General features: G+C 41.9%; 1 protein-coding gene across 4 annotated transcripts; it reads left to right on the forward strand.

Annotated features, from left to right (window-relative positions):
- MMD (monocyte to macrophage differentiation associated) lies at positions 1-26,285 on the forward strand. 4 transcript variants are annotated; one of them, XM_040497076.1, is made up of 10 exons: positions 1-285; positions 5,198-5,419; positions 6,825-6,983; positions 7,935-8,016; positions 11,604-11,764; positions 14,660-14,734; positions 16,490-16,591; positions 17,619-17,719; positions 18,423-18,492; positions 24,400-24,512. In XM_040497076.1, the coding sequence occupies exons 2-9, from the start codon at positions 5,265-5,267 to the stop codon at positions 18,482-18,484; spliced, it is 897 nt and encodes a 298-aa protein (XP_040353010.1). In that variant the 5' UTR covers positions 1-285; positions 5,198-5,264; the 3' UTR covers positions 18,485-18,492; positions 24,400-24,512. The 4 variants fall into 4 exon arrangements, with proteins under 4 accessions (XP_040353010.1, XP_040353009.1, XP_040353011.1 ...); XM_040497075.1 differs by lacking the exon at positions 17,619-17,719 and having other exon boundaries at positions 9-285; positions 24,400-26,285; XM_040497077.1 differs by lacking the exons at positions 6,825-6,983; positions 17,619-17,719 and having other exon boundaries at positions 12-285; positions 24,400-26,285.

Consider the following 26,285-nt stretch of genomic DNA (forward strand, 5'->3'; position numbering starts at 1 on the left):
CCCGGGGGCGGAGGAGCCGGGAGGCGGGAGGCGGGAGGCGCGGGGGCCGTTTAAGCGGCCTCCCTCCCGCCCCCAGCCGCCCGGTCTGGCCCCGACCCTGTCCCGACCCCCGGCCTGGCCCACTCCAGCCTGCCCCACCGAGCGGTCCGCCGGGCACGCGGGCGGCCTCCGGAGCAGCCCAAGCCCATGAGGGCCGCGCGCCCTGCCGCCGGCGCAGACGAGACGGAGCTCCCGGCCCCCGAGGAGGAGCGGAGGATCAATGCGGTTCAAGAATCGATTCCAGCGGTGAGAGGGATGGCGCCCCTGCCCCGCCGGCCGTGCCGGCAGCGGGTCCCCGATCCCGCCTCGTCCGGCGTGGGTCCCGGCTCCTCACCTGGATCCATCCCCCCGCGGATCCCGCGCCTTGGCCGGGGACCAGCTCCCCGGGGATTCCCCGCCCTGCCGTCCCCGGGCGATCCCCTTCCTCCCAGCATCGGGATCTTGTGCCTGACCCGGGTTCCCGGACCCCGAACCCCGAGCCTGCCCTCCTCCCTCGGGATCCCACTGCGCACCCGACTGCATCCTGCCGACCCCCATCCCGGCAAGTGCTCGTGCCTTGCTCTATGGACCCAAACCGCAGCCGCAGCCGCAGACGCCGACCCCGGTTCCGCCAACCCCGGCTGTGGCCTCCACCCCAAATCCCCAGCGTGGGGGGCCCCCGGGGCGCGCGGAACAGGGGTCGGGTAGCCGCTGCGCCCTGCAGTTTGATTTGTCGTAAACCGGGGTGCTGGGCGTTTTAGTGCTTTGTCTGTGATCGGTCCTAGCAACAGGGAAACTGAGGCATGCTCCACTGGGTTAGCCTTGCCCGGCCAGGTCCGGGCCTTGCTGGTTCTCTGAGCTTGCTGGCTTAGCGTCCAAGGGCGGTGCTGTGTTGGGCACTGCGAAGGGGCAAGTTAGCATTCGGGTGGTAAGAGCTGCTTTGAGGCGCCTGTGTTAGGAAACGAGGAGGAGGAACCGAGGAGGCGCCACCGGAAGGTTGGCCGGCAGCTCATTCACTGGAGGGCTGGTGGGAACGCCAGCCTAGGGAGGCACCGTGGCCTTAATCCCGACTCGGGTGTCTGCCATTTAGCCATGGATGGGGGCTGGCCCATGGTTCCGAGAGGAAGCTCTGGGCTTTTTTTCTAATTCTTCTTCGTTTAAGTGGGTGAAAGTTCATCTCCCCTGTGTTTCACTCTCCATCCTTTGTCTGAATCTGTCAGCCGTGGCCCCATTCCCAGACCTTCACTAGCAGGCAAGCTTGGTGTGCAGTAATGGGAATTTGAAAGAAGACAAGGAATGCATGAAATCCTCCAAGGAGGTTATTGTTGAGGTTTTAGACGTTGCCTTTTATTTCAGAATTTCAAACTGTACTTTTTTTTTTTTTTCTTTCCAACCTCCTAATCTTCCCATGCCCACTCACCCAGTATGCTTCTCTCATTCCTCCCCCCAGGCCCCAAAGGTAAAGGAGCCAAAAAATGCATAGGAAGAGTTGGGGTGGGCTGTGCCATTAGAAGGGTGAATCAGTTTGAAGACTTGGATTAACTTCTGAATATTGCTCATCACTCAGGGTGTTGAATGCCTGGCAATATTCCCCAGGTGGGAACATGGTATCAGTGCTTCTAAAGGCAAAAAAGAACCATGATGTCTGGCTTTAGAACTGAAGTCAGGAATGAAGATTGGAGGGGTCTTAAGGGAGAAAGGAACCTGCATTGAGACATGATTGGTAAAGCCCTGTGCATGTGGTTTGTTTGATTTGGTTTTACTTCTTTGCACATCTTGTGCTCTTCCTGTTTTCAGAGAACAGTGGAAATATTCTGTGAAATTACCCTTCCTTATTTGATTGAATTTGTATTTCTTTCCTGTCCTTTGAATTCTCCTTTAGAAAGAAAAAAAAAAAAAGCCCCCCCCCTTTTTTTGCCCAAACGTTAAAACAAATCTTCAGAAAAATGAAAAAAAAAAAAAAAAAAAAAACACCTTCATTTAGGATCCCACTATCTCAGTTGGTTGAACTACTTTTTGCTGCATGCTAATTTATCCATCCCTTATTATCAATGCAGTAATGTGATTTTGCACTCCACTTCTTTCATTTAAAAATGAAAACTAGAGGTATTTTCTTTTGGTGTGGCATAGACTTTGTAATTTTCTCAGTGACTGCACAATAGGAATGGATATTTAACATGTATTTTTTGGATGGCATCTACACCTACCCTGATTTTCTCTGAAGATTGAATGATCACGTAATTGCTTGTTTTTCTATTACAGACTAGACTGGAAAGCCATTTCTAAGGACAAATTTGTACTTGGTTATGAAGCCTGCAAATACAAATTAATTTAAGAAAAATCCTGGTTTTTGTGGTCTACAACATTAAAATGTTGAGGGTGCTGTTCATCACCCCTTAGAGCCTTGTTCATTATGTATCTTTTGAGCATTCAGAAAAGTTATAGGCAGGTAAGTTACAGAAAAACTGGAGGGAAGGACATACTGTCTTTGAATGCATGTGTCTGCTTCTCCAGATAGATTTATCGGTACTCCCTTGAAGAGCATTTGATTGCAGTAAAAACATTTCATTAGGCTGTAGTTTGTGGCTGTGCCTAAATTACAAGAAATGAACACCTTGCTGGTTTGTTCTTAATAGAAACTCGGTGGTCATTGTGGCTTTGGATAAACTTCTATGGTTCTGCCATTTCCGCAGAAGGCTGTAAGGAAGTGCAGCCCACTGTGCTAAGCGGAGGGTTTTATGCATGCATGGCTTCTCAAAAAGTTTAGGATATGAAAAGTGCCACTGGGACACAGAGCATATCTTCCACATTTGAGTCTCACTCCACGCCCTCCCCCCCACCCAGAGTCATTTTCTCCCTATGGCAGCATCCCTGACTGATCAGAATAGCTGCTAACATTTATTGAGTACTTACTTGTGCCAGGCAGTGGCTGGGTATTTGCATATTACTCGTCTCCTTCTCAACTCTAACCCTGGAAGATAAATGTTATACCCATTTCATGGAAGAGCAAATCGAGCTAGAGAGTTAAAGGGAACTTGCCAAAATCACATGGCTGGGAAAGGGCAGACCCATTTATTTCAATTCAGTGTTTTGTCCCTCTCCACCACCCACCACCGCTGCCAGTTCGCCTGTTTCTGTCTCCCTGCCCACACCACAGCATCCCTGTGTAAAGCGCTGAGGCTGAGGGTCCGCAGAGCCTCTACTGTATTGTATTGGTATATATACCCCTTTCTCCAGCCTTGCTACTGAAAATCGAAGAAGGATGCTCCTTTCCCCAGCCCCAGCCTTGTGATCTGATAACGTGGTAAAGTACCTGATTCGTGAGCATTAGGATGTCTTCCAGGACAGCCTGTTGCCTTTTTTTAAATTTTATTTTATTTTTTATTTTTAAATATGTTCTCAGAACACTGAATTACAGGCATGGAGTAGTCTTCTTATATATATGCCTCTCTCTTATTCAATAATTAAACTAAATGCCTTCCACCACTATCATCACCTCTGGCAGTGGACACTATTCCTGAACACCACACCATGCTCACTCATAAACTGGCTAATAATAAGGTGCTGTGTGTCGGGGTTGGCTTACGTTGCTCCATCAAGTGATGTTGAAAGAGCCCTTGGAACGTCCATGGTCTTTGCCTTTTCATGAGACTTAAGGTTCTTTTGGCCCTAAGACTGCCTGTTTCTCTTTATTACATACAGAACCTGTTGGATCCCCAGTGAAACTAATTGACAAGGGGATACCTCTCGATTAAGACAAAATAGTTAAGCGACAGCCAGAATTTCTATTTATTCACTCAACACTTATTAAGTTCCAATAGTAAGCCAGGCATTGTGCTTGGGATTGGAAAGAAATGGTAAACAGGAAGGGCTTCGTGGAATTCACATTACCATGGGGAAAGATGAAATAAAAAATACAAAAGTGGGGAAAAAAAGCCCAATTTTTACTAATTCTGGTAAGGGTCCTGGTGGGGTGGGGAGGGCTGAAATGATACTTTAGGTAGGATGGTCAGGAAAACCTCTGAGGAGCTGACACTTGAGCTGAGCTTGACAGGTGAGGAAGGTTGAACCTTCTGGAGAAGAACGTTAGAGGCAGAAATAAACAGCAAACACAAACGCCCTGAGCCAGATAAGACCTTGGTGTTTTTTTTTTTTTCAACGTTTTTTATTTATTTTTGGGACAGAGAGAGACAGAGCATGAACGGGGGAGGGGCAGAGAGAGAGGGAGACACAGAATCGGAAACAGGCTCCAGGCTCTGAGCCATCAGCCCAGAGCCCAACGCGGGGCTCGAACCCACGGACCGTGAGATCGTGACCTGGCTGAAGTCGGACGCTTAACCGACTGCGCCACCCAGGCGCCCCAAGACCTTGGTGTTTTAAGGAGCAGAGAGGAGGTGGTGTAGCTGGAGGGTGGAAAGTGGGAGGAAGGTGGCACCCTGAGGCTGCAGCAGTGGTGGGGCCCAGGCCACCAAAGGCAGGTTTTAAGCTAGAGTTGGGGTGTGTGCTATGATCTGGTTTTCATAGACTATTGTGGGTGCCAAATGAAGAAGACAGTATATAGGGGGGACAAGTAGGGAGACTGATGAAGAGATTCGTGTTTTATAGATCAGAGAGGTCGATGTCTTGATGTAGGGTGGGGTCTGTGGAACTGTCTAGAGTAGGCTGATCTGGAATATACTTGGAAGTGGTATTGACAGCACTTGTATTTGGAGAATGGGGAACACCTAGGAATCAAAGACAGCTTCTGGGATTTGACCTTGGGCCTCAGACATCTACAGATGAGATGCGGATCTAGTCTCTCAGAAGGCCCAGTGCTTTGGGCTATCTGTTCTTTCTCTCCAGAGTTTTGAAGTTTTGTCACCTTTCTTTCTCCCTGAGTAAGGGAGAAGCAAGAGAGAGTGTTGAAAGAAAGTGAGGAGATGAGTGAACAAACGTGACTAAAAACTTTATAGAAGTGTGGTTCCCACACCCAGGATTAAATCGCCTTCCCTCAAACCCAGTAAAACCCTCTGGAAACTCTCTTCTAGGGTTACTCCGCCTGAAGTAGAGGCAGCTTCCATACATGGGCACTGTTTTCCATAACACTTGAGGACCTTTCTCATTCTTTTTGAAGGAAGAGAATAGAATAGGTTCCTTGTGTGGGCGTTGATTTGCATTTTACTTCTGCCTTTCCATTTAGGTCTTAGGAACGATTTCTTCAGGAGGCTATGTTGGAGGCTTGATTCTACCCGGCAGATCAGAGACAAATGGACAAATTGCACTGTCAATTTCCCAGCAGAACATGTTGTGCCATGGTTTTCACTGAGCCCCAGACAGTGATGGGCTTCTTGCAGACTTGCTCTTCGCTGGTCTTAGAAGCAAATCTGGCTCTGTCCATGAGAGACTACCTGAAGTCACATGGGTGGGATATTTTTCTCTACAACTTACGAGTTTATTTTTACCCTGAGTGATTCCGGGTGGGCAGGGACTAAGCTGTCATAAACGTGGCCACCCAGCTTCTTTGCTTTTAGGAGAAAATGTGAAAGTCTATCCCTGTTGCTGTGTAATGGCTTGACTATTTTTAGATTGGGCTGCCAGAGATATAAATTGCTATTTTAGTCCTCAGCCTGGTGGTGGGTAGACAAACCCTACTTACTGCACCCTAAACAGAACACTCTCAATCTACCCTCCACCATCTTGTTCTTTACCCTTTAAAATTCTAATAGGGGGGCGACCGGGTGGCTCAGTCCGTTAAGCATCAGACTCTGGATTTCAGTGCCGGTCATGATCTCATGGTTCATGGGATTGAGCCCCATGTCCATGCTGACAACATGGAGCCTGCTTGGGATTCTCGCTCCCTCTTGCCCCTCTCCCGCTTTCACAGGTGCTCTCTCAAAATAAATATTGAAAAAAAAAATATATATATATATATAAAATTCCTAATAGGTTATGCGACTTACAGCTCTGTTATGTCTCGGAGTAATGATGAGGTAGATCCTTGAATGCTTGGGACACTTTGAAAGCATTCTTCCCAAGAGTGCAATTATTTTCCCCTTTACTAATAACAGCTCTGTAGCAACACTCTTGCCCCTTAGGAAATTAGTAAAATTATTTAAAGGATTATCAGGGGAGAAAAAGATTTATTTATGTATGTGCAAGAATGTCTTGGATAAAATCTGAAGCTGTTAACTGCACGTTTCTGTTAAACAGTTTTCAGACCATCTGGCGAATTCCATTCAATCCGTACATATTCTGCACACGAGTTAGATAACTAACTCATTGGTGGTGCAAGTGAAATATCTTCACTGTCCCAAATTCATTCCCCAGTGGATTTTCCATCTGAACTCTCTATATTGGGTTAACAGGAACTGCTGTCTTCTTTTTTATTTATTTGCTGTAAGGATAACAGGCCCTTTTAATTCAGGGAGAAAATGCTAGTCTTTTGTTCCTAAGCCAGGCACTGATTAGGATGCCTTGACCATGTGCTTCAGCCAATTTTTGGCATCCTGGCTCTGCCATTTGGTTCAGCCTGGTACCATTTTTTCATCATGGCGATTAATAAGGTGTGACTAGTCAGAACTCATTAGTGGCAAATAACAAAATCTCCCCCCTCCCCCATCTTAAACTAGCTGAAGCAAAAGGATAATTTATCCTGCAAAGGCTGTTGACATCTTGCAGGCTCCAAGCCCAGGAATCCAGTGGCGCCTCTGAGACCTGCCTGCTGTTGGGGTTCTTTTACCTCTGTTGGTTTCTCTGCATCTGCTTGCTTCTTTCAGGCAGCCGCTTTTTTTTATCTGCCTGAACTTACATCTCCCCTTTTCCAACAGAACAGACAGAATAAACCAGCATCCCTCAGAAAACATGGCACGGGTGTGGGTTGGATTTGGGGAGAGCCTTACCTACACACTGAAGTGGAAGAATGCTTCATGGTTTTCACTGTGCACTTGTTTCCACAGAGTTGGCCCAAAGGGAAGTGTGGAATATGGGTATGTGTCTATATGTATAACAGATATTGGTATTTAGATACATACACATATTTGTGTGTATATGTTTGTTTTTTTTAAGTTTATTTACTTGGGGTGGGGAGGGGGGTGGCAGAGAGAGGAAGAAAGAGAATCCCAAGCAGGTTCCGCACTTTCAGCGAGGAGACTGATGGGCGTCTCGGACTACGAACCATAAAATCATGAGCTGAGCTGAAGTCCAACACTTAACTGACTGAGCCACCCAGGCGCCCCAAGTATATCTGAATTGTATAGCCAGAGTATCAGGTAGTAGTCATATATTTGGATTTGGAAGCAAACTTTTAATTCAGGAAGAATGCAGGTAAAAACATATCTCTTGTTTAGGCAGCCTAGATGCAGCCCAGCATCATTTATTTAAGCTCTCTGTGCTGGCACAGGTAATACAATATAGGGAAACTAGTTGGATGGGCCTGCTAATTGTGGAATGTAGGATGTAAGGATCGACATGTATAAAGGTTTATGCATTTTGAGAGAGAAAATTGAAGCCTTGTATTGTGTCCCTTTTCATCGAATGGCAGCTACAGGCTTTTAAAGTTTAGAAAAATTCCCTTGCTTTTTTCCCCTAAGATTTAAGATTTGGTTGTGCCTTTTTTTTCTTTGTAATTTTTTTTAGCATAGGGGTGGGGTATGAGTTGAAGAGGGTGGATAGGATTTCTATTTGCTTTTGGTTGGTAGAAGGTTTTTCTTTTGACTAAACTGAAAGAATACTTAATCCAGTGAACTAAGGCATTTGCTTTCAGATCATGGTTGTTGGCTCAGTTTACACCTGTTTGGTGGCTTTGTTTTTGTTCCCATAACTAGGTATTTCTAGCAGTCCCCTCTGCAATTAGAATGGACCAAACAATATTGGCAGCCTTCCCCATTGTTCTTCACACGCTTTGAGCTTTTTCACGTGATGTCTTTTTGTTTGGACAGGTTCATGAACCACCGGGCCCCAGCCAATGGCCGCTACAAACCAACCTGTTATGAACATGCTGCTAACTGTTACACGCATGCAGTGAGTATGCGTTGTCTGCCTTTTGCATCCTTCCCAAAGGGCCCTGGTGGGAGGGCGGGCTATTATCTTTAGTCCCCTCAGCCCAGTTAGTTGGATGTGCCTACCTCTGTGACCTTCGCTCTCAGGATATCGGTGCTGGGTCATGTTACCAGAAACTGTGAACATGTCGAACACTTTGAGTGCTCTGATCTACAGTCAGCAATGTTGGTCCTAAACTGACTTTCTCTGACAAGATCTTCCTTAAAAGAGCAATAGTAGTAAGTACTCTAGTTATGGGAAAACCAAAGAAAACTAATTTATGAGGACTGTCACCTCTGACATGAAGTGAATCACCCTTTCAAGACGATCAACTGTGTTCGTGTGGCCAGGAGAGTTGACGGTTTTGATGAAAAGGGTGCTTTTTCTTACTAAATGATCCTTTGAAACAGGTAGGCACACCGTCCCAACCTCTGCAGTGCCCATATTATTTCACATTTTGAAGGAAAAGCTGATTTGATCCCTAAATTCTTAGTGAACTTTTTTTTCCTTAAAAAGCAAAACATGCTCATTATAAAAAACTTATAAAATATTGAAGAATATATAAGAAAAACAAAACTACCCAGACATAAATTAACACTTTGGTACATTTCTTCTACTTGCGTGCTGTGTTCAGGAACGTGTATTTTCATGGTTTTCCTGTTAATGTATTATTGACATTTTCTTGTGTCATTGTGAATTTCCTTTTATCTATGGCTTCATTATTCCCTTTGAAAGTTGCATTTACTGAGACTTTTGAAGGAAAGATTGTGGCTGCATAGTCTGAAGATACGAAATAGAGAAGGAGGCCAATTTAATCCTTTCATGACCAGTGTTTAGAATAGGCTAATGTAACTATTTTAGACAACGTTAGTACAATACATAGGTTACATACATATGTCTTAAGAATTAAATTTGCCTGAATTCCAGTTGTGCCTTTTCTTGTCTTTAATCTTCCCTAAAGAATAGTTCTAGTATTTTCTGTAACAAAACAATGATGCCAAATAACCCCCAAATAAACTTTGTGGTTTCCAGTGGACTCCTTTATAATCTAATAGAACAACACCATTTGGTAATTCCTTAGCATAAATCAAAGTTTGTAAAGCATTGGTTTTATGTACTGTAATGATGGAATTCACATATTACTTAATACTGAGACATCATCCTCATTTATCACTGGATGTCCTTGTGCCTTAGGTGCTAAAAAGACTTTTATTTAAATAATTAATATGCTTGAATCTAGCTAATGAGAAAAATTACTAGCTGACATGCTTGCCCTGGATTCTGTAGAAGAGCTTCACTAATGAAATTTGGAGTAACCTCTCTAGTGGACAGTCTCCTTAGACCCATGGCTTAGATTCTGGGGACAGGAAAGATTCAGTGGAATTCTCTAGACTTGATGTGACCCCTGTCTTCACTTTAGTGACACACTTACGTAAAGTGAGCTTTCACCAGAGGGTCAAAATGTTTAGAGTACCAACTTGGACTAAAGAATGCACACCTAATTTGATTGTCTCCCAAACCTGCAGGATATCCAGCTTTTATTCTTGACCAGATGTTCGATGACTTTAACAGCTAAAAGTAAATTATTACTTCTGAAGATAATTGCCCATAGACCCATAAGAAAAAGTTGTGTGCTTGTATGTGTGTATGTAAATCTAGGGCAAGATTAGGATATAAGGAATATAAAAGACTGAATAATAATTTATGTGGCCTGTTCCTTCACTCATTGCTCCAATATATATCCATTATTTTTTTCTATTTACCAATTACAAAACACTGATGAAAGTTACAAGTATAGTGCCTTGATAATTTCCATACCACTGATCAATAAAAGTAATCAACGAAGTGTTTTTTACTTAGCATTATATCGAGCACTTAAACTACTTAAATATCATAATTTGGCTATAGGGATGCACAGTTCACCTCTAGGAATATTATTTGCTAGAGACAGACCAGATTGGTCCCTCGTGTCTTCTGGGTATGTCATAAGTTAAGGAATACTTGTAAAAAACAAAGTTAGGGAAAAACTGACAAAACCTCCATGTTAATTTTTTAGAAGAGAAATGTCACCTTATTAAACTTTACTAAACTGTATCCCTAATTTTTGAATTTCAGAGAGCAGTAACATTTCTTCCATCATCATCATTTCATTTAAAGAGAGGGTATTTATTTTAACGTGAAAAAGTAGAAAGGACATAATCTCAGAATAAATGAAGTTCTGTCTTATTTTTTTTTAATTTTTTTTTAATGTTTATTTATTTTTGAGACAGAGAGAGACAGAGCATGAATGGGGGAGGGGCAGAGAGAGAGGGAGACACAGAATTGGAAGCAGGCTCCAGGCTCTGAGCCATCAGCCCAGAGCCTGACGCGGGGCTCGAACTCACGAACCGTGAGATCGTGACCTGAGCTGAAGTCCGACGCTCAACCGACTGAGCCACCCAGGCGCCTCTGAAGTTCTGTCTTATGAAGAACTTACCTTATTGTCTTTGATTTTTCTCATACTGTCTGGGCCAGTGAAAACTTCAGCATTTGAATATTTAGTGCTGATCTTATCTAGGGGATAGGATATTTTTGTTGCAAGAGGGCAAAAGTAGGTGATGGGGGTGTGGAGAGAAGATTGCTAAATTTTGTATTCTTTGCCAGGTACGTGTACTCTAATATCTAATAAAGTAGTTTATTTTTTCCTGAGGATGTGTGTTAATATAAAATGTTTGCTCCTCTTCAATTTTACTGAGAACCTACAACGTCTCTAAAAAGATGGAGTCTTTAAAAGAAAAAAATTCACTAGTCATACTCATACTCCTACGACAGACATTGAAATCGGTGTCCATGTGGAGTGTAAACTATGGTACAGGAAACAAAAATCCCTGTAAGGTTCTGGTTTCTTAAAATTACTCGAGTGGGTGACAGGAGAGTGGATTACCCTTGCTTACTTGAAAGGTGCTATTAAAAATGAAATAACCCAAAAATGCTTTCACTTTGCAGTAGTTCCCAAATTGGTGGAATGATCCAAACTAAAAATCGGGACATATGACTTGCACAGTTCATTTGTGTGTGTGTGTGTGTGTGTGTGTGTGTGTGTGTGTGTGTGTGGTGTGTGTGGTGTGCGCATTAGGATACTTACTGACTCGATTCATTGGCTTAACCCTTTGAGATGTCAGTAGTTCATGGGGGAAATAGGAAAGAACATTTAAAAGCAAGACCTCCCTGGGAAATCTGGGTATATGCTTGGCATTTGAATATTTGAAGTACCTACTCAAAATCACATTAGACAATAGGATGAAATCTGTTCTTCCGTGATGAAATCAGGATAAAGAACATCTGCTTTGCAACAACTGAGTAATGTCACATCGTTTACTGCTGACTTCAGTACCTGCTGGTGGGCACGGTTCCTGGGCCCTGAGCAGCCATAGCTGACAACTCAGTGTGGCTCTGGTGAGGATTATCCAGGAGAGGCAAATGTCTAAAATTATCTTTCTAAAATTGTCCCTGCTAAACCTGTGTATTTTTAACAAAGGTCTCAATTTAGGAAAACCCAGGGTATTTACTTTTCTTTGCCTTTCCCTCAGTTCCTCATTGTTCCGGCCATTGTGGGCAGTGCCCTCCTCCATCGGCTGTCTGACGACTGCTGGGAAAAGATAACTGCATGGATTTATGGAATGGGCCTCTGTGCCCTCTTCATTGTTTCCACAGTATTTCACATTGTATCATGGAAAAAGAGCCACTTAAGGTACTGTGGATAGCACGCTATTTCAACAGATCAGAATAGTTGACTCAGGTTAGCCTCCCGTACTGGCATGTTTCGTCGGGTTGAAGCAGTAGAGGAGCTAGATGTCTTCTTGCCTTGTATTCAGGAAATTACCTATGGATTGGACAGACTCTGAGGACCCCCATATGTATCTAAGAAAGCTGGCCTTTCTCAGAAGCCGCCGACAAAACCGCACTGTTTCCCCAGGACTTACGATGTGGAATCCTGAGACCTCTTAATGTTGTCGGGTGCGCCAAGGATGCCCTTAGAGCGCAGCAGCTGTGGGGTAGTGACAGAGTACAGTGAACTTGGAGTCAGCCCAGCCCTGCCACTTACCCTTTCGGAAGTCCCCTGACCCCACGGAACCTCTGTGTCTTCATTACTAAAATGAGACTAACAATGCCCGACTTGCAGGGTTCTGTGATAGGTGAATGAGACAGTGCATGCCAGAATCATCTGAAAATTGCAAATGACCAGGACTTTGTAATGTAAGGAGATTTGCTACAGTTTGGGTTTATTGTCTTGCAAAGTTCAGCTTCCAGAATTGGGTGCTGTGTATCTGTTCAAACAGAGTTCACAGATTTTGCTACGATTAGCTGTCAGGTACTTTCCAAACCATACCAAGCCCGTTAGCCTCCCAACGAGGACGTAAAAGCATTCCTCCTCTGGGTGAAGGATTAATTTGGGGGAATACAAGAGATGCAGCACACCATTCAGTTGCTTATGGAATAGATTCTGTACAACCCCAAAGCACAACACTTCTTCTCAGAAAAGGAGTATTCCGAGCAGACTTAGAGTGCTTTAAAATAATAGAATATAGCTTTCGGTTTTACAGAATGTCCAAAGAAAAAAATCTCAAACATTCAGACAATCCAGTATTTAAGAACAGGGTTTGAGGTTCGTGAGATGATTACCGGTCTCCTTATGTGTGGAGTCATAGTTTCATGGCAGGAAGGATTCTTAGGGGTCATTAATCCAGACCCCTTAATTTTCACCAAGGGACACTGAGGCTTAGAAGTGGTCTACCTTGCCCAGGTCAGTGACCCCCAGCAGTGTCTGATCATCCCAGGACCTCTGACTCCCAGTCCTGAGGAGTTTTTCACCACACCCTTCTCAGTGCTGCTTACAGTTACCAGCCGGCCACCTTTGCCTAGAAGGTGGCAGGTCCTTGGGCCAAAAATGAAACCACAGCATCAGATCATGAGGGCTTGCTGAGGCATACTCACAAGAGAGCCCCAAAAGTACCCGTCTCTCCAGCACACACTGTCACAGAGATCAGAGGCCAGAGCACTTCGTTATTGTCCTGGCACAACCCAGTGCCTGTGGTTGTCTCGGCTGACTTGGCTTTGATGTCTAGACTTCTGAATCAATAAAGAGTTGTAGATGCATACTTGAGTATTCAGGGCTCTCTCCCAGGGGCCGGAGAAGAAGGTGTAACAGAAACCAGGCTCTCTTGAACCTTGAAATAGCACTGCTAGAATCATGAGCCACGTGTGGATTTTTGCTCTGTCTTAATTTTTTTATAGATCCAAATATAGCCTTAATTTATAAAGGCAAGGGAATGAGCATTTATTGAGTACCTACTATGTGCTAGATACTATGCTAATGAACACATGGTCCACGTGATCTCATTTAATGCTCACACACACTCTATGATAGAAATGTTGTTATGTCTATTTTCCCTGTGTGGAGAGTAAGGGTCAGAGAAGCCGGTCATGGATCTTGAATAACATTACAGGTCTGACTTTACCTTCTGTACCAAGAGCCTAATAATCTAGAGAGCAGAATCAGAAAGGCCTCAGACCTGGCTAGGAATCACAATCCTCCAAAGAGTTAAAAAAAAAAAAATAAATAATAATAAGATTCTTCTCTTCCCTCCATCCCCTACCCCATGTTCTAGCCCTTTTATACATTACAATCTTCTGGACTGGAGTTTGTGACTATTTTATAAGCTCCCAGGTGATGGTGATACGCAGTCAAGTTTGAGAAGCATTAATGCAGTGTAAGCCTTTGAGACCTGTGACCTAAATTATTTTGCCTTCACTAACATGACTAACGCTAACCGTGACTAAAACGTCCTCAACTTGGTTTGGTCGACATTGTGTGTGTGGTGAGGCAAAATGTAACAGTAGCACTCCACCAAATCACAGCTCTCACCATTTGGACACTGAAAATGGATTCAAGACGATGCAGTGCATTCACACTTTTAAATCACTTCAGTAAAGGACAGGTTCTGTCTAATCCATTTGGGGACTAGACCTCAGTGAGCCAGATCTTTGTACACTTCCTGAATTTTCAGTTTTGGAAGGAGGAACTCATTTAGAAATCCAGGTGGCTACCTGCTTGCAGCAAATATGCCTCTTAATTTTTTGTTTATTTGTTTTTGTTTTTGTCATTGTTGTTCCTAAGTTAGTTTCTGAATTTCCTTTATTACAACTTATCATCTACATTAAGCTATTTGAAGTGAAACATTCTTTGAAGGTATTCTAAAAAGGCATGAAAAACCACTTCACATCCTGCACTATGACAGGGGTTGAGGGGTGGTCTGCCCTCGAGGAGTTTTCTTTCTCAGTTACATAGGCTCTAAAAGAAATGGAAAACCTCAGAAAAGACAGGTTTTGTTTGTTTGTTTTTTAACCACTTTGGAGTTCCTGATTACTGTATCTCCTATATGGTGAGTATCGCATGTGCAAGCTTAAGAGTAATGTAAAGCTTTTACTTGTGGCTTCATAATATTAAAAATACCTTTGAAAGCCAAGTTATAACTGCCCCAAGGAGCTAGAACAGGAATGGAAATTACAACACCTTGGAGTGATAACCCATGCTGCCAGTCTGAAACTTTTCTGAAAACTTGCTAACTTGTTTTTCCCCCACTAGGACAGTGGAACATTGTTTTCACATGTGTGATAGAATGGTTATTTATTTCTTCATTGCTGCTTCTTACGCTCCATGGTAAGATACCTTCTTTCTATTTTTGAAGGTAGCATTTTGGGGATAGAATTTCTGTCCCCCTTCCCTCCCTTCCTCGGGTCCCTGCCCCAGCCCCCATGCATATGCCCCCCCTCCCACCCCCACCTCCTGCCAGTACACATGCATACATGCTTTTTTAAATTTTTTATTTACTTGGGTCAGATTGCAGATTTTAAGGGGAGAATGTTACTGCTGTTCAGAATACATACCTGGCACTGGGTTATTCAAGAGGAAGCGCTAAGAACTTGTTCGTAGGTAGCATTCTGTCTTTTGAAATATGTCACCCTTGCATTCCACATTCTTTTTCTGCTTTTGCTGCTGTTCATAATACTTGGACATCTAATTGTTTCAGTGGAAATGCTGTAAATACGTGTGAGGAAAACAAGCTCGCTTTTGAAATTTACCGTTTTCAATTCACTTCACAGCACGGTAGCTACTATATATGGAGTACATGTCTCACTTCTTTAGCTTATATGAGTAGAAGAACTAAACAAATTAGCTGCTTAAAATATCTAGTATTCTGGCGCAGTGGGTGGAGCGTGTGACTTTTGACCTCAGGGCTGTGAGTTTAAGCCCCGCACTGGGCATACAGATTATTTTTTTTTAAATGATATATTAAAAAAAAAAAAAATACCTAGTATTCTCTTCATTTTTTTTTTTTTTAATCTTTCTGCTCTTTTGGTACAGATCAGGTAGAATCTGTTGTTGCCTTGAAACCTAAATTAAAGGAACATTCGATTCCCTCTATGAAGACATGATCCAGTTTTAAACACTCAGAAATTCATGTTGTGCCATGAACTGCTAGAGTCACTAGAAACAACAGGCCTCTACATTCTGACTTACGCAGCATCCATCATTAAAAAGAAACCTAATTGTCTGTTGGAGTAAAAAGTGTGTTCCCTCTCTAATACTTGTCACTAAACTATAGGTCTGTATTATATTGGAGCGAGAACAGTTACAGGCTTTGGGGAAGTGCTCCCCAATTTAAGTAAATAAAATTTTTTAAAGTTGGCTGAGGAATCAAATATTACAGTAAGGAACTTGTTTTCATGTAGTTTTCAATAGGCAGGTGGTGCCTTTTCCATCTGGAAATAATCGTTTTGTAGTCGTAGCCAATCAGAATAACGTTTGGTTTTCTTCTCATGTCCATTCTTAATATGAAATGAGTACAAATGAATTTGCAGCATCTTAAAACTCAAGCTTTACAAGAGTCCACAGTTAAAATTCTGACAAAATGTCTTTCATAACATACGTTGGGCTAATTCATGTTCTCTCTTGGCCGAGAGATTGGTAATGCAGATACTTGGTCTGTGTATTAGGTATCCGCTGTGGGTATGTGATCCTGGCTCAGGATTTTGTTCAGGGTTCTCATTAAGCTCTGTAAGCGGTCCGCTTGCAGATACATTATCAGAATTAAGCTAATCTGACAGCAGTCTGCCTTATAAGGCAAGTCAGGCATCACAGGTGTGATGGGACTCACTTCATACCTCCTTTTAGCTGGTTCTATTTTTAAACCACATGGAACAATTCGAAGTCTTAAAGGTCAACTGACAATTTTATCTTTATTAATTTTGCCCAAACTGCCTAACTACTTCCGTGGCATGTTGAATGCCTTTTCCTCCTGGTTTTATGCTAGCGCTTGCTCCCCCAGTGTTCAGGCCTAGAGGAAAACACGGGTCCTGTGAATTCCCTTCATTTATCACTTCTGTTCTTTGTTGTCATGTTTACATTTTTTAGGTTAAATCTCCGTGAACTTGGACCCCTGGCATCTCATATGCGTTGGTTTATCTGGCTCATGGCAGCTGGAGGAACCATTTATGTATTTCTCTACCATGAAAAGTAAGAGAACGTAATTTACATTTGATAGTTTAAAAATTAACTGCCTAAATTTTATCGACATTACAACATAATTTGCTTTATATTTGCACTTCAAAATAGTAGAAATACATAAATAGAATATATATTGCTTTTAACAAATCTTGGAAACCATTTGGTATTCGTTGTTGGTGGACAGATTGCTGTGGAAAGAACTGAATGGCACACGTGTGACAGGAAGCAGTTGAGGGACAATCCTCAGGTGACTGGCCTTATCAGCGAACTTAGCCTTATTCTCTGTAATCTACGCTTAGCCCATGAGAAAAGTAATTGCTTCTCAAGCTTTCTGTGAAGATTGAAGATAACAGATAAGAACAACACTTATCTAGACAGGAACCCAGAAGATGTTCCAAACTAAGCTTCCCTGAGAAAGGGGATATTTGGAGAGGCATCCTAATCACAGGGCACATTTTTTAACCCATTATTCATTGCCCATAGTCAGAAATGTGAAGCAATATAAAAAGGAAAGCCTATTGAGATTTAGCATCATGGCTCTAGAGGAGACCTGCAAAGTCATCTATTCCTGCCTCATGGTTAAGAAAAAAAAAAAAATGAGAACATTTAGGATGTGCATCAAATTAGCGATTCATGTAGAATTAGGACCCAAGTGTCCTAGTTCTTGTTCCATGGCTCTTTTCATTACTTCAGATGCCTGAATTTGAGAAACCCACAAGCATGAAATCATTGTCTTTGAATACAGTTTATTAGCTTACCTGTTGTTGGCAGAATGGCTCTCAGAATTGAACATGTTGTGTTTATCACAAAGTATTAAGTTATTTTCTCTTTTCAGAAGAAAATGGTAGTTTTCACTAACTTCTGACTTTGAAATTCACTTAAATGCATTTTTTACTACAATTAGCAGTTCTGAGTGGTGTTATGTAGTGTATATAAATCCAAGAGAACAGTTTGCTTCTTGGGCCTGCACCCCTAGCTTACATCCTTGGATAAAATAGAAAGTAGAGTAAAACAACTATCTTTTCTCCTATTCCAGGCTTCCTAATGTAAAGCAAACCCACAAACCCATTCTTCCCCAGGTCCCTGATAAGGTTGCTTCATGGTGGACTCTTGAGTATAAAACATGGAGAATGAGATGTGAGTCACCTATGGCCATTCGGTTGGGCAGATATTAGGGAGTGCCTAAAGTGCCAGGCACTGTGGTAGGCTTTGCACATCCAAACATAAATGAAATTTGGCCCCTGCCTCCAGGGAACGTAGAGCCTCCTTTGATTAGGCTGAAATGCAAGTTAAATTTCAGTGGAGTATATTTCTTAGTGTTTTCGGACATTCTGTAGCCTCATGGGATGAGCCTTACAAGTTGGGAGTTTGTGCAGATGAAAAATAAAGAGACAGAAAACTACATGCTCTTCATTCCTTAGGGCTCCTGCCCCTCCGCCACTGATAAGCCTGGCCCCATATGGCATCCCTGTCCTGTCCATCATGATAATTTCAGCTTCTTGTAGCTGTGGATTGGGGCAGTAATGAGGGAAAACACTGGGAGATTGGAAGTGGGAAAATGCATGGTGGATCGGATGCAACAGTAACTCCTTTTGGCAGAAAACATTTTCCAAGTTGCTAATGGAGTTTGATGCTATTTCAGTCCTGAGAGGAATGCTAGTTCACTCACTCAACTATAGTGTTTTAATTAGAGCCCTAAATGGTCTACTGGGAAAATATGGCTCATTGGGATAGTTGAAGACTTTGCATTTCTCTTTAAAAAGAAAAAAGGGAAAGCTGGTATGGGACTGGACTAGGTATTATAGGAATACATAAAATGAACTGCCTTTCTATCCTGCAGGTATAAGGTGGTTGAGCTCTTTTTCTATCTCACAATGGGGTTTTCTCCAGCTTTGGTGGTGACATCAATGGTAAGAAATGGCTTCATAATTTTAGTTATTTCACCTAATTTCCTTTTTAATTGCTGGGATTCTTCATGTGTGTATAGATACGATATGTAGTTTTTCTTTCTGAAATTATGACGTGTCCATTAACTAGAGACTCCAAAGAAAAAGTATGTAAATAGCAAAGCGCCAACAATGTGATTTAGCTACTGTTTGGAGTTTAGAGAAGTTCTACACTGAAGTGTGTTTCTTTCCATATGGCAATCTTCTGTATGTGTTTCTTTGGATAACCTCATGGGTTATGTTATCTTTTGGATAACCATAACCATAACCCATGAGGTTATGGGTAGAGGGGTATTTCTGCCCGAAATGGTGTCTTAACCCTAAATCCACAGAAGAGGGTAAATTTTTTTATGTCTTAAAATGAAAAAACTATAAATTACTGACTTTTTAAATCCTAAGAATTAGAGGGACCAGAAGAGCTCAGTTGTGTGAACATTTTATTTAATATTTCCCAAAAGTCTTCACTTTTACTTTTCTTTCACTTGGTTTTAAGTCAAATTATTTCTCTTTCTTATAAAAGTGCTTTTTTATTTTAACTTTGCTTGAAATTTTCTTTTATTTTTTTTTTAATATTTATTTTTGAGAGAGAGAGAGAGAGAGTACGAGCAGGGGAGGGCAGAGAGAGAGGGAGACACAGAATCCGAAGCGGGCTCCAGGCTCTGAGCTGTCAGCACAGAGCCTGACGCAGGACTCAAACCCATGAACCATGAGGTCATGACCTGAGCCGAAGTTGGATGCTTACCCAACTAAGCTGCCCAGGAGGCCCTATCTGTTAATTTTTTTTTTTTTAAGTTTATTTATTTATTTTGAGAGAGAGAGACAGCTCGAGTCTGGGAAGGGAAGAGAGAAAGAATTCCAAGCATGGTCTACATTGTCAGTGCAGGGCCCGATGCAGGGCTCAAACTCATGAACTATGAGGCACCCCTCTGTCAATTTGAAAGAAAAACAGCATTATGGCCTTGTGATCCCATCCAACTGGTTACTTTGTGCCATTAGCTTAGTACCATCAGCTCCACTATCCTACGCTCTACACTGTTTGGCATTAGCCACTATGTTGTTAATTAAGGAACTCACACTGTGTCCAGTTTGAATTCTTTTCTCAGTCTATAGAGGTCAGAAGACTTGTATCTACCGTTTCACTCCTGAGCTCATGGGCATGTTATAAGAATGTACATAGGTCCTGCCCTGGTCACCAAAATACCTGTTAAAGGTTTAGGAGTTACAGGTTTGCTTGCTGTTTTCAGTAATATGTCTTATGAGAATGTCACAAGTTGTGTTTCTTTAGGATTAAAGAGCTTTATGGTAGCTTTAATAATTACCTAGCATTAGAAATCCATATAGTTTAGTTGGTAAAGGTATAACAGGGAGTAGTGAGGGGAAGGAGATGAATAATGGAAATGAGAAAATCTGCCTTGCAGGCCATCTCGTTGGAGGGCAAATCAGGACACCCAAAACAGTTTAAGCAAGGTCTGTATGTGTAGGTTACTAATCACTAGAGTAGGACATCAAATAAATTCCCTCTGGCTACCATAAGAGCAGGTTTCTCCAGTATTTTTACTAGCCTAAATCTTGGCATTTTCACAAGTTGTACAGTAGTCAGTGACTAATGTTTATGATAGTCAAACAGGATAATCCTCGCATTTCCCCCCATAGACCTTAGCACCAAGCAGGAAACTACAATTCATGTTCAATAAGAAACTATCTTGAAGTTTTTATGTCTTTGGGGAAAGTGTAGGCTGCTGTGGGAGCACATGAGCCAAGCACCAGAGGAAATGGTGTTCAAGCTGATTCATAAAGACAAAAAAGGGCCTAGAGATAGTAAGGATGATACAAGTGGAATAGGAAAGAATACAGCATGAAGGGACCCCTGAGAGGAGAAAGCACTAACACCTTTGAAGAATTGAAAATAGTTCATTGTTCGGAACAGGAGGGTGTGCACCTGTTTGAGTGTGCCTCTGGGCATGAGGTAGGTAAGTATGCAGGTAGCACAAGTCTTGTGATAAAGCTGGAGAGCTAGACAGAGACCAGATCAAAAAGAAACTCATAAGCCATATGAACTAACAACAGTAAGACTGGACACTCTAAGCTTTGGTTCTGGTCAGAACCAAATGACTTATTCTTATGCCATAAAGAATGATATAAAACTGGAAAAAGTAGATGAAACAACTGTTTCTTGGTGTTGGACTGCAGACACAGGACTGTATTCCTTGAGGGAACAGAAACCAAAACATGAGCTTCAAATTCGCCCCAGTTTTCTCCCTGGGGACACTTTCCAAACTGCGACAAAAGAAAGGGGAGCCAGAAAGCAGCAGTCAGCGTGGAAGAAACAGAAATCAGCATTTCAGCTACTGAGCCTGCTGCAGTTTTGGGGTAGGATCCTGGAAAGGAGGGAGCTTCACAGAGAGGCATCTCCAGAAATCTACAAAGGGGTTTCCCTGAATCCTTGCCCAGATACTAAGCTGGATTTGCACAGGGCAAGACTCTGCATGCCCAGGTCAAGAGTAGCTATTGAGATTCCAGAGGTGCCTGGTGCTGGAAGATATCAGGGTCCAACCAGCCAGAGTGGCCATGCTGAAAACTCAGGTGTTCAACCGAACCTAGAAAGGTGACCTTCATGTCTTAGGAGAACTGCTCTAGGTCTAGAGTGAGGACTGCCCTGGAATTGCCACAACAAATATACCTGATCCTCTGTACATAAACTGCCTACAGAAAAAAACTCAACATTCCTAAAAGGAAGACCACAGAATCTGTACTCCCAACAGCTTGCGTCCATTTATTCAAACAAATATTACTAGATAAACAAGAAACAAGAAAAGGTGACACCACACACCTAAGGAAAAACAAGTCAATAGAAACAGATCCAAAGAGGACAGAGATGTTGAAATTTACATACAAGGACTTCCAAACATAATGAGTAAACAAATGAAGAATCTCAGAAAAGATAATGGAACTATAAAAAAGGAACCAAGTGGAAATTCTAGATTTGAAAATGATATGTTAAGAAAAAAATTCATTGGAGAGTTTAACAACAGATTAGATACTGCAAAAGAAGAGATCCATGAACTTGAAAATGCACAGACATGCTACAGGCTGGGGGAAAATACAGCGGTTGCTTTCTCTATATGTATCTGGTAAAAGACATGTATATGAAATATATAAAACACTCCAACAAATGAGTAATAGTCCTATAAAAATGAGTAAAACACTTGAACAGGCACTTCACAAAGAAATGTACTCAAGTATCCAGTAGGCCCTTGAAAAAGTGCCCAACACCATTAGTCATCCTGGAAATGAAAATTAAAACTTCAGTGTGCTACCAGAATGTATCCCGTAGAACTGTTAAAATCAAAAAGACTGACAACACCAAATTCTAGCAAAGATGTGAAATAACTGGAGCCCTAATTCATTGTTCCGGGGAGTATAAAATGGTATAACTATTTGGAAAATTGTTTAGCAGTTTATTATAAAATTAAGCATAAACTTATGACTCAACAGGTACTACCCATCAGAAATGAAAACATATACAGAAAGACCTCCATAAGCCCCAGATGGGAAGAATTGATAAACAAATTATAATAAATAAATTAAGGGAATGCTAAGTGATAAAAAGGAAGGAATGATTGATATACATAAGCACATGCAGGAATCTCACAAATACAAAAAAACAGACATAAAAATATACATACATTATAATTCCATTTATGTGAAGTTCTAAAACAGATTTGGTCTGTGTTAATGCAGTAAGAATAATGGTTACCTTGGTGAAAGAGATTGTCCAGGATTGGGAGGGGGTGTTGGGGTAGTTATCTATCTTGATAGGAGTATGGGTTAGATAGGTGTATGCATTTATCAAAACCCATGGTGTTCATGTAGTATTTATGCATTACACCCTGTAAATTAATCATCAATCAAAAACTGACCCATCCCTCCCACCCACCCACCCCACCCCCCAAAAGAATATAAGCTCAGGAACCAGACTGCCTTGATTCAAACCCCATTCTGACACTTAAAAACTATGTGGCCTTGAGCAAATTATGAAACCTCTCTGTGTTTTCGTTTTCTCATCTGTAAAGTTGGGATAATAGTACCTAATTTAGGGTTGTGAAGATTAACTGAGTAAATACACGGAAATGCTTCAAACAGTGCCTGCTGTAACAAAGTAATGACATGGGTCATGATGAAAATGTGTTTTAGGATTACCTATGGTCTAGTTCTTTGAAAGTTGATAAATGTGGTGTCTTAGGGAGCTATCTTTAACAGAATGTTATGTCGGAACCAACCTGTATACTTGGCTTGGTCTCATGCTTATTGTTTTAGCAGAAAGAAAAGAAGAGTGGTATCTTTTGGGCAGTGACCAGCTCTATGATTTTGTTCAGGCTACTTCATTCCTCTGGTTTTACTCTCTTCATCTCTAAAATGAGGAGGTTGTGTAATGTTAGATGAGTGGCTTTTACTGTTTAGGAATTATATGCCTCCTTAAAAATGTGATGAATACTTTCTAGAAAAAAAATGCCCCTAATGCACATACTAGAGGATTTTGTGTAATGAACGGATATTAATTGCTTTGTAACCTTTAGGAAATGATAAATGTGTGGTATTGGAATTTTTTTGTTTTGTTTTTTTTTGTTTGTTCTGATAAAAATCAATCTGGCTGACTTTCCATCTTACCAAGGTTAATGAAAAATCTGGAATCAGTCGATTTGGGTAGGCTCCTTCCCATCTTTTGATCCTACAAAAACCAGGGGGCCTATGTGAACTTTGAAGAAAGGACTGATCCTCGTCTGTGGCCCTGGGTCCTCATGCCTGGTTCTTGGCTCATGGTTGTCCATTGCTGCCACTGTCTAGGCACATGGGACCCCTTCACATTGGTGGCTGCATTAGAGTTTTCCCACGCTCCCTGCTGGACTTGGCTGCAGTCCAAGGCTCCAGGGCTCACAAGGTTGCAGTCATCAGTGCCCAGGCCTCTGGGACACCCACACACCTGTCCCTTTCCAGGGCCTCGCCACAATCTGGCTTAGGTTTCCACCACCTTGCAGAACCTGAGACTTTTCTATTCCTAGTCCTCAGGAATCCAGGGGACTGACTTGTTTCATCAATCCACCCCCCCCCTCCACCTCCACCAAACCTGCTTCTGTTCTCTTTCCCTCATTCACACAGACCAGTTTAATTTTGAAGATGGGCTGAGGTCTTGGAAAACCAAGAGCAACCTAAAAATTCTCTTTTTTATGTTAAAGCACAAAACTCCCTGCTAAGCTAAGAAACGCCCAGGCTCACAGACAAAAAGTCCTGGCAACATGTAGAAGGTTAGGAAGTATGTTATCCTTACACGCTCTCTGATCTCCGAGGTCACATGTAGCTCTGATTTCCTGTGTCAGCCATAAGGAAGCTGTAAGCTCGCACAAGCACGGGGGAGTCTCAGAAAAGGAATCGGTGTGGTCCAGCGTTTGAGGAGGATAAGGGAAGTGAAACCCCAGGCCCAGATGTAAATTCTAAATGGAGTGGTGTGGCCGTGCCTTAGTAGGGAAGAAAGCTCTTAAAGGAGAAGATGAAAGCCAAGGATTATACTTTATTAAAATGAATTCCCATGTCTGGATGTGATTGTAATCTGCTTCAACATGCTGTAGATGAGTAGAGTGTGGGTTCCGTAACCCGACTGCTTGCTCCGGTCCAAGATGGTCAACCCCCAGGGTAAATCCAGGTTGATGGATGAGAGGCTTTTAAGTTAAGTTCATGATTACGGACCGGGATTCAGCCTGTGCAGCTACTTCATTGTCTAGAAAATCAGCAGGCTCAGGGGGAATTGCAATTATCTCTTTAGTTTGTCACATCGAGTAACATCAAAACCTCTTTCTCTTTTTCCTCTGTTGACAGAATAACACTGATGGACTTCACGAACTTGCCTGTGGGGGCTTAATTTATTGCCTGGGAGTTGTGTTCTTCAAGAGTGATGGCATCATTCCATTTGCCCATGCCATCTGGCACCTGTTTGTGGCCACGGCAGCTGCGGTACATTACTATGCCATTTGGAAATACCTGTATCGCAGTCCTACAGACTTTATGCGACATTTATGACCAATCTGTACTAGGTCTCGAAACCAGTATTATTTCAATTATGGCACTTGGGAGTGGGGTAAGAGCCGAAGGTTGCACAGAGGGAAAAAGACAAACAAAGACAACTGCACTGACTTCCTTTATATCTTTTGAATATAATTACTGTGAAAGTATAAAAGCTGTGTTCTGGAATTTCCCTCTTCACAGCAGATAAATAAGGTAGTGAATTAATTATTCATTCCATTCCACTATCATGAAGGACTCTGGATAGACTTGGCCAACTGATGTTTACAAAACAGAATTTTGTATTTTAATTTTACAGATTTTACTACATGATTTTTCTAAATTACTAGGTCAGGTTGTAAAAGTCAGTGCAATAACAAAGCTTCCTTTTTAGGAGAAAATTGTTTCTATCACTTTCCCATTAGCTGTGTGAAGAATCATGGACAGAACTTACACTACTTTTACCATGTTTCATCTTGGCATAACATGGTTATTTTTTAAATAGAAAGTTTCGTTTTTTGTAAATTTTTAAAGAATATTTCATCGAAGCGCATCTCTGCGGTTCCTCATTCATGTGAATTTTTGCAGCAAGCTGTCAACATTCCACAAATGAACAAACATTATACCTCTTCTGATAGTTTTATTAAGCATAGAGAAATTGCCAATTTTTAAAAACTGCGGTTTTCCAAACTTTTCTGCCAACCTCTGACTCTGAATTCCATGCTGCTTTGGGCCATATACTTGACCTCGTTTGGTTTACCAGTGATAGAAAAGTATTTTGATATCATTAACTTTTTCAAAGGACTCAACTTTTTCTCTATGCCTTTGCTATGTGTTCTTCAGGGTCCCTTTCAACAGTGGATGAGCATTCATGTCTGTGTTATGATGGTATTATTGGAGGGGCCATCCACGCGAGACTCCTGAAGCGTGTTATGAATTACAGTGAATAGTGGTACTGCCTGCTTGGTGCCCGTCAGTTAAGTCACTGTCACTTAGCTTACTATTATCAGTTTGGTACTCATTTTCAATTGTGGAACTAGATGCACAAATTCACATTCCTATCTTTCCCCTGCATCTCCTGATTTACTTTTTTCTTTTCTGTAGCAAAATATCTAAAAGCATTGTTTGACAGATAGAAACCCATGCATCTGTAGTTCATGGGTTATGTCCTAGCTCAGTGGAGTGGTATTTAATATATCATTTTTGGTTTTTGCCCTCAGTGTCTTATATTAAGATTAACCTTAGTTGCTTTGTTTATTAATCTCCTGTTGGTGTTTTAATAAATGAAATAACCTTGCCTTTAGATTGGTGCTGGTATTGACTGTTTGCAAGTACTGGGTTTGATCAGTGGAATAGTTGGTTTGATGAAACATTTAGGCTTACTCATTGAAGTTTTGTACTGATGCGGCTTCAAAAGAGGGTTTATTTTGGGTGTGCATATGTAGAACTCTCTCATTTGGGAAGAACTGGTATTTGCTGGTGAATTCTTAAACAGGCAAGGCGCCCAGTGATAACACCAACCAGACCACCCCTACCTGCATGATTCTGACCATCCTGATGCCTGTGGTTTTGTGTGTATTCTGTTTTTAATATATTAACTTTTGTGAATTTAAAGTCTGCTCAAAAGTAACACTGTCAAAACCACTAAAATGTATGTAAAAAATTGTGCTGTAGACTAGAATAAACTTGTTACTTGGATTTGT

Source organism: Herpailurus yagouaroundi, unplaced genomic scaffold (genome assembly GCF_014898765.1).
Source record: "Herpailurus yagouaroundi ecotype Mexico unplaced genomic scaffold, PumYag 189, whole genome shotgun sequence".
Classification (NCBI taxonomy): Eukaryota; Metazoa; Chordata; class Mammalia; order Carnivora; family Felidae; genus Herpailurus; species Herpailurus yagouaroundi.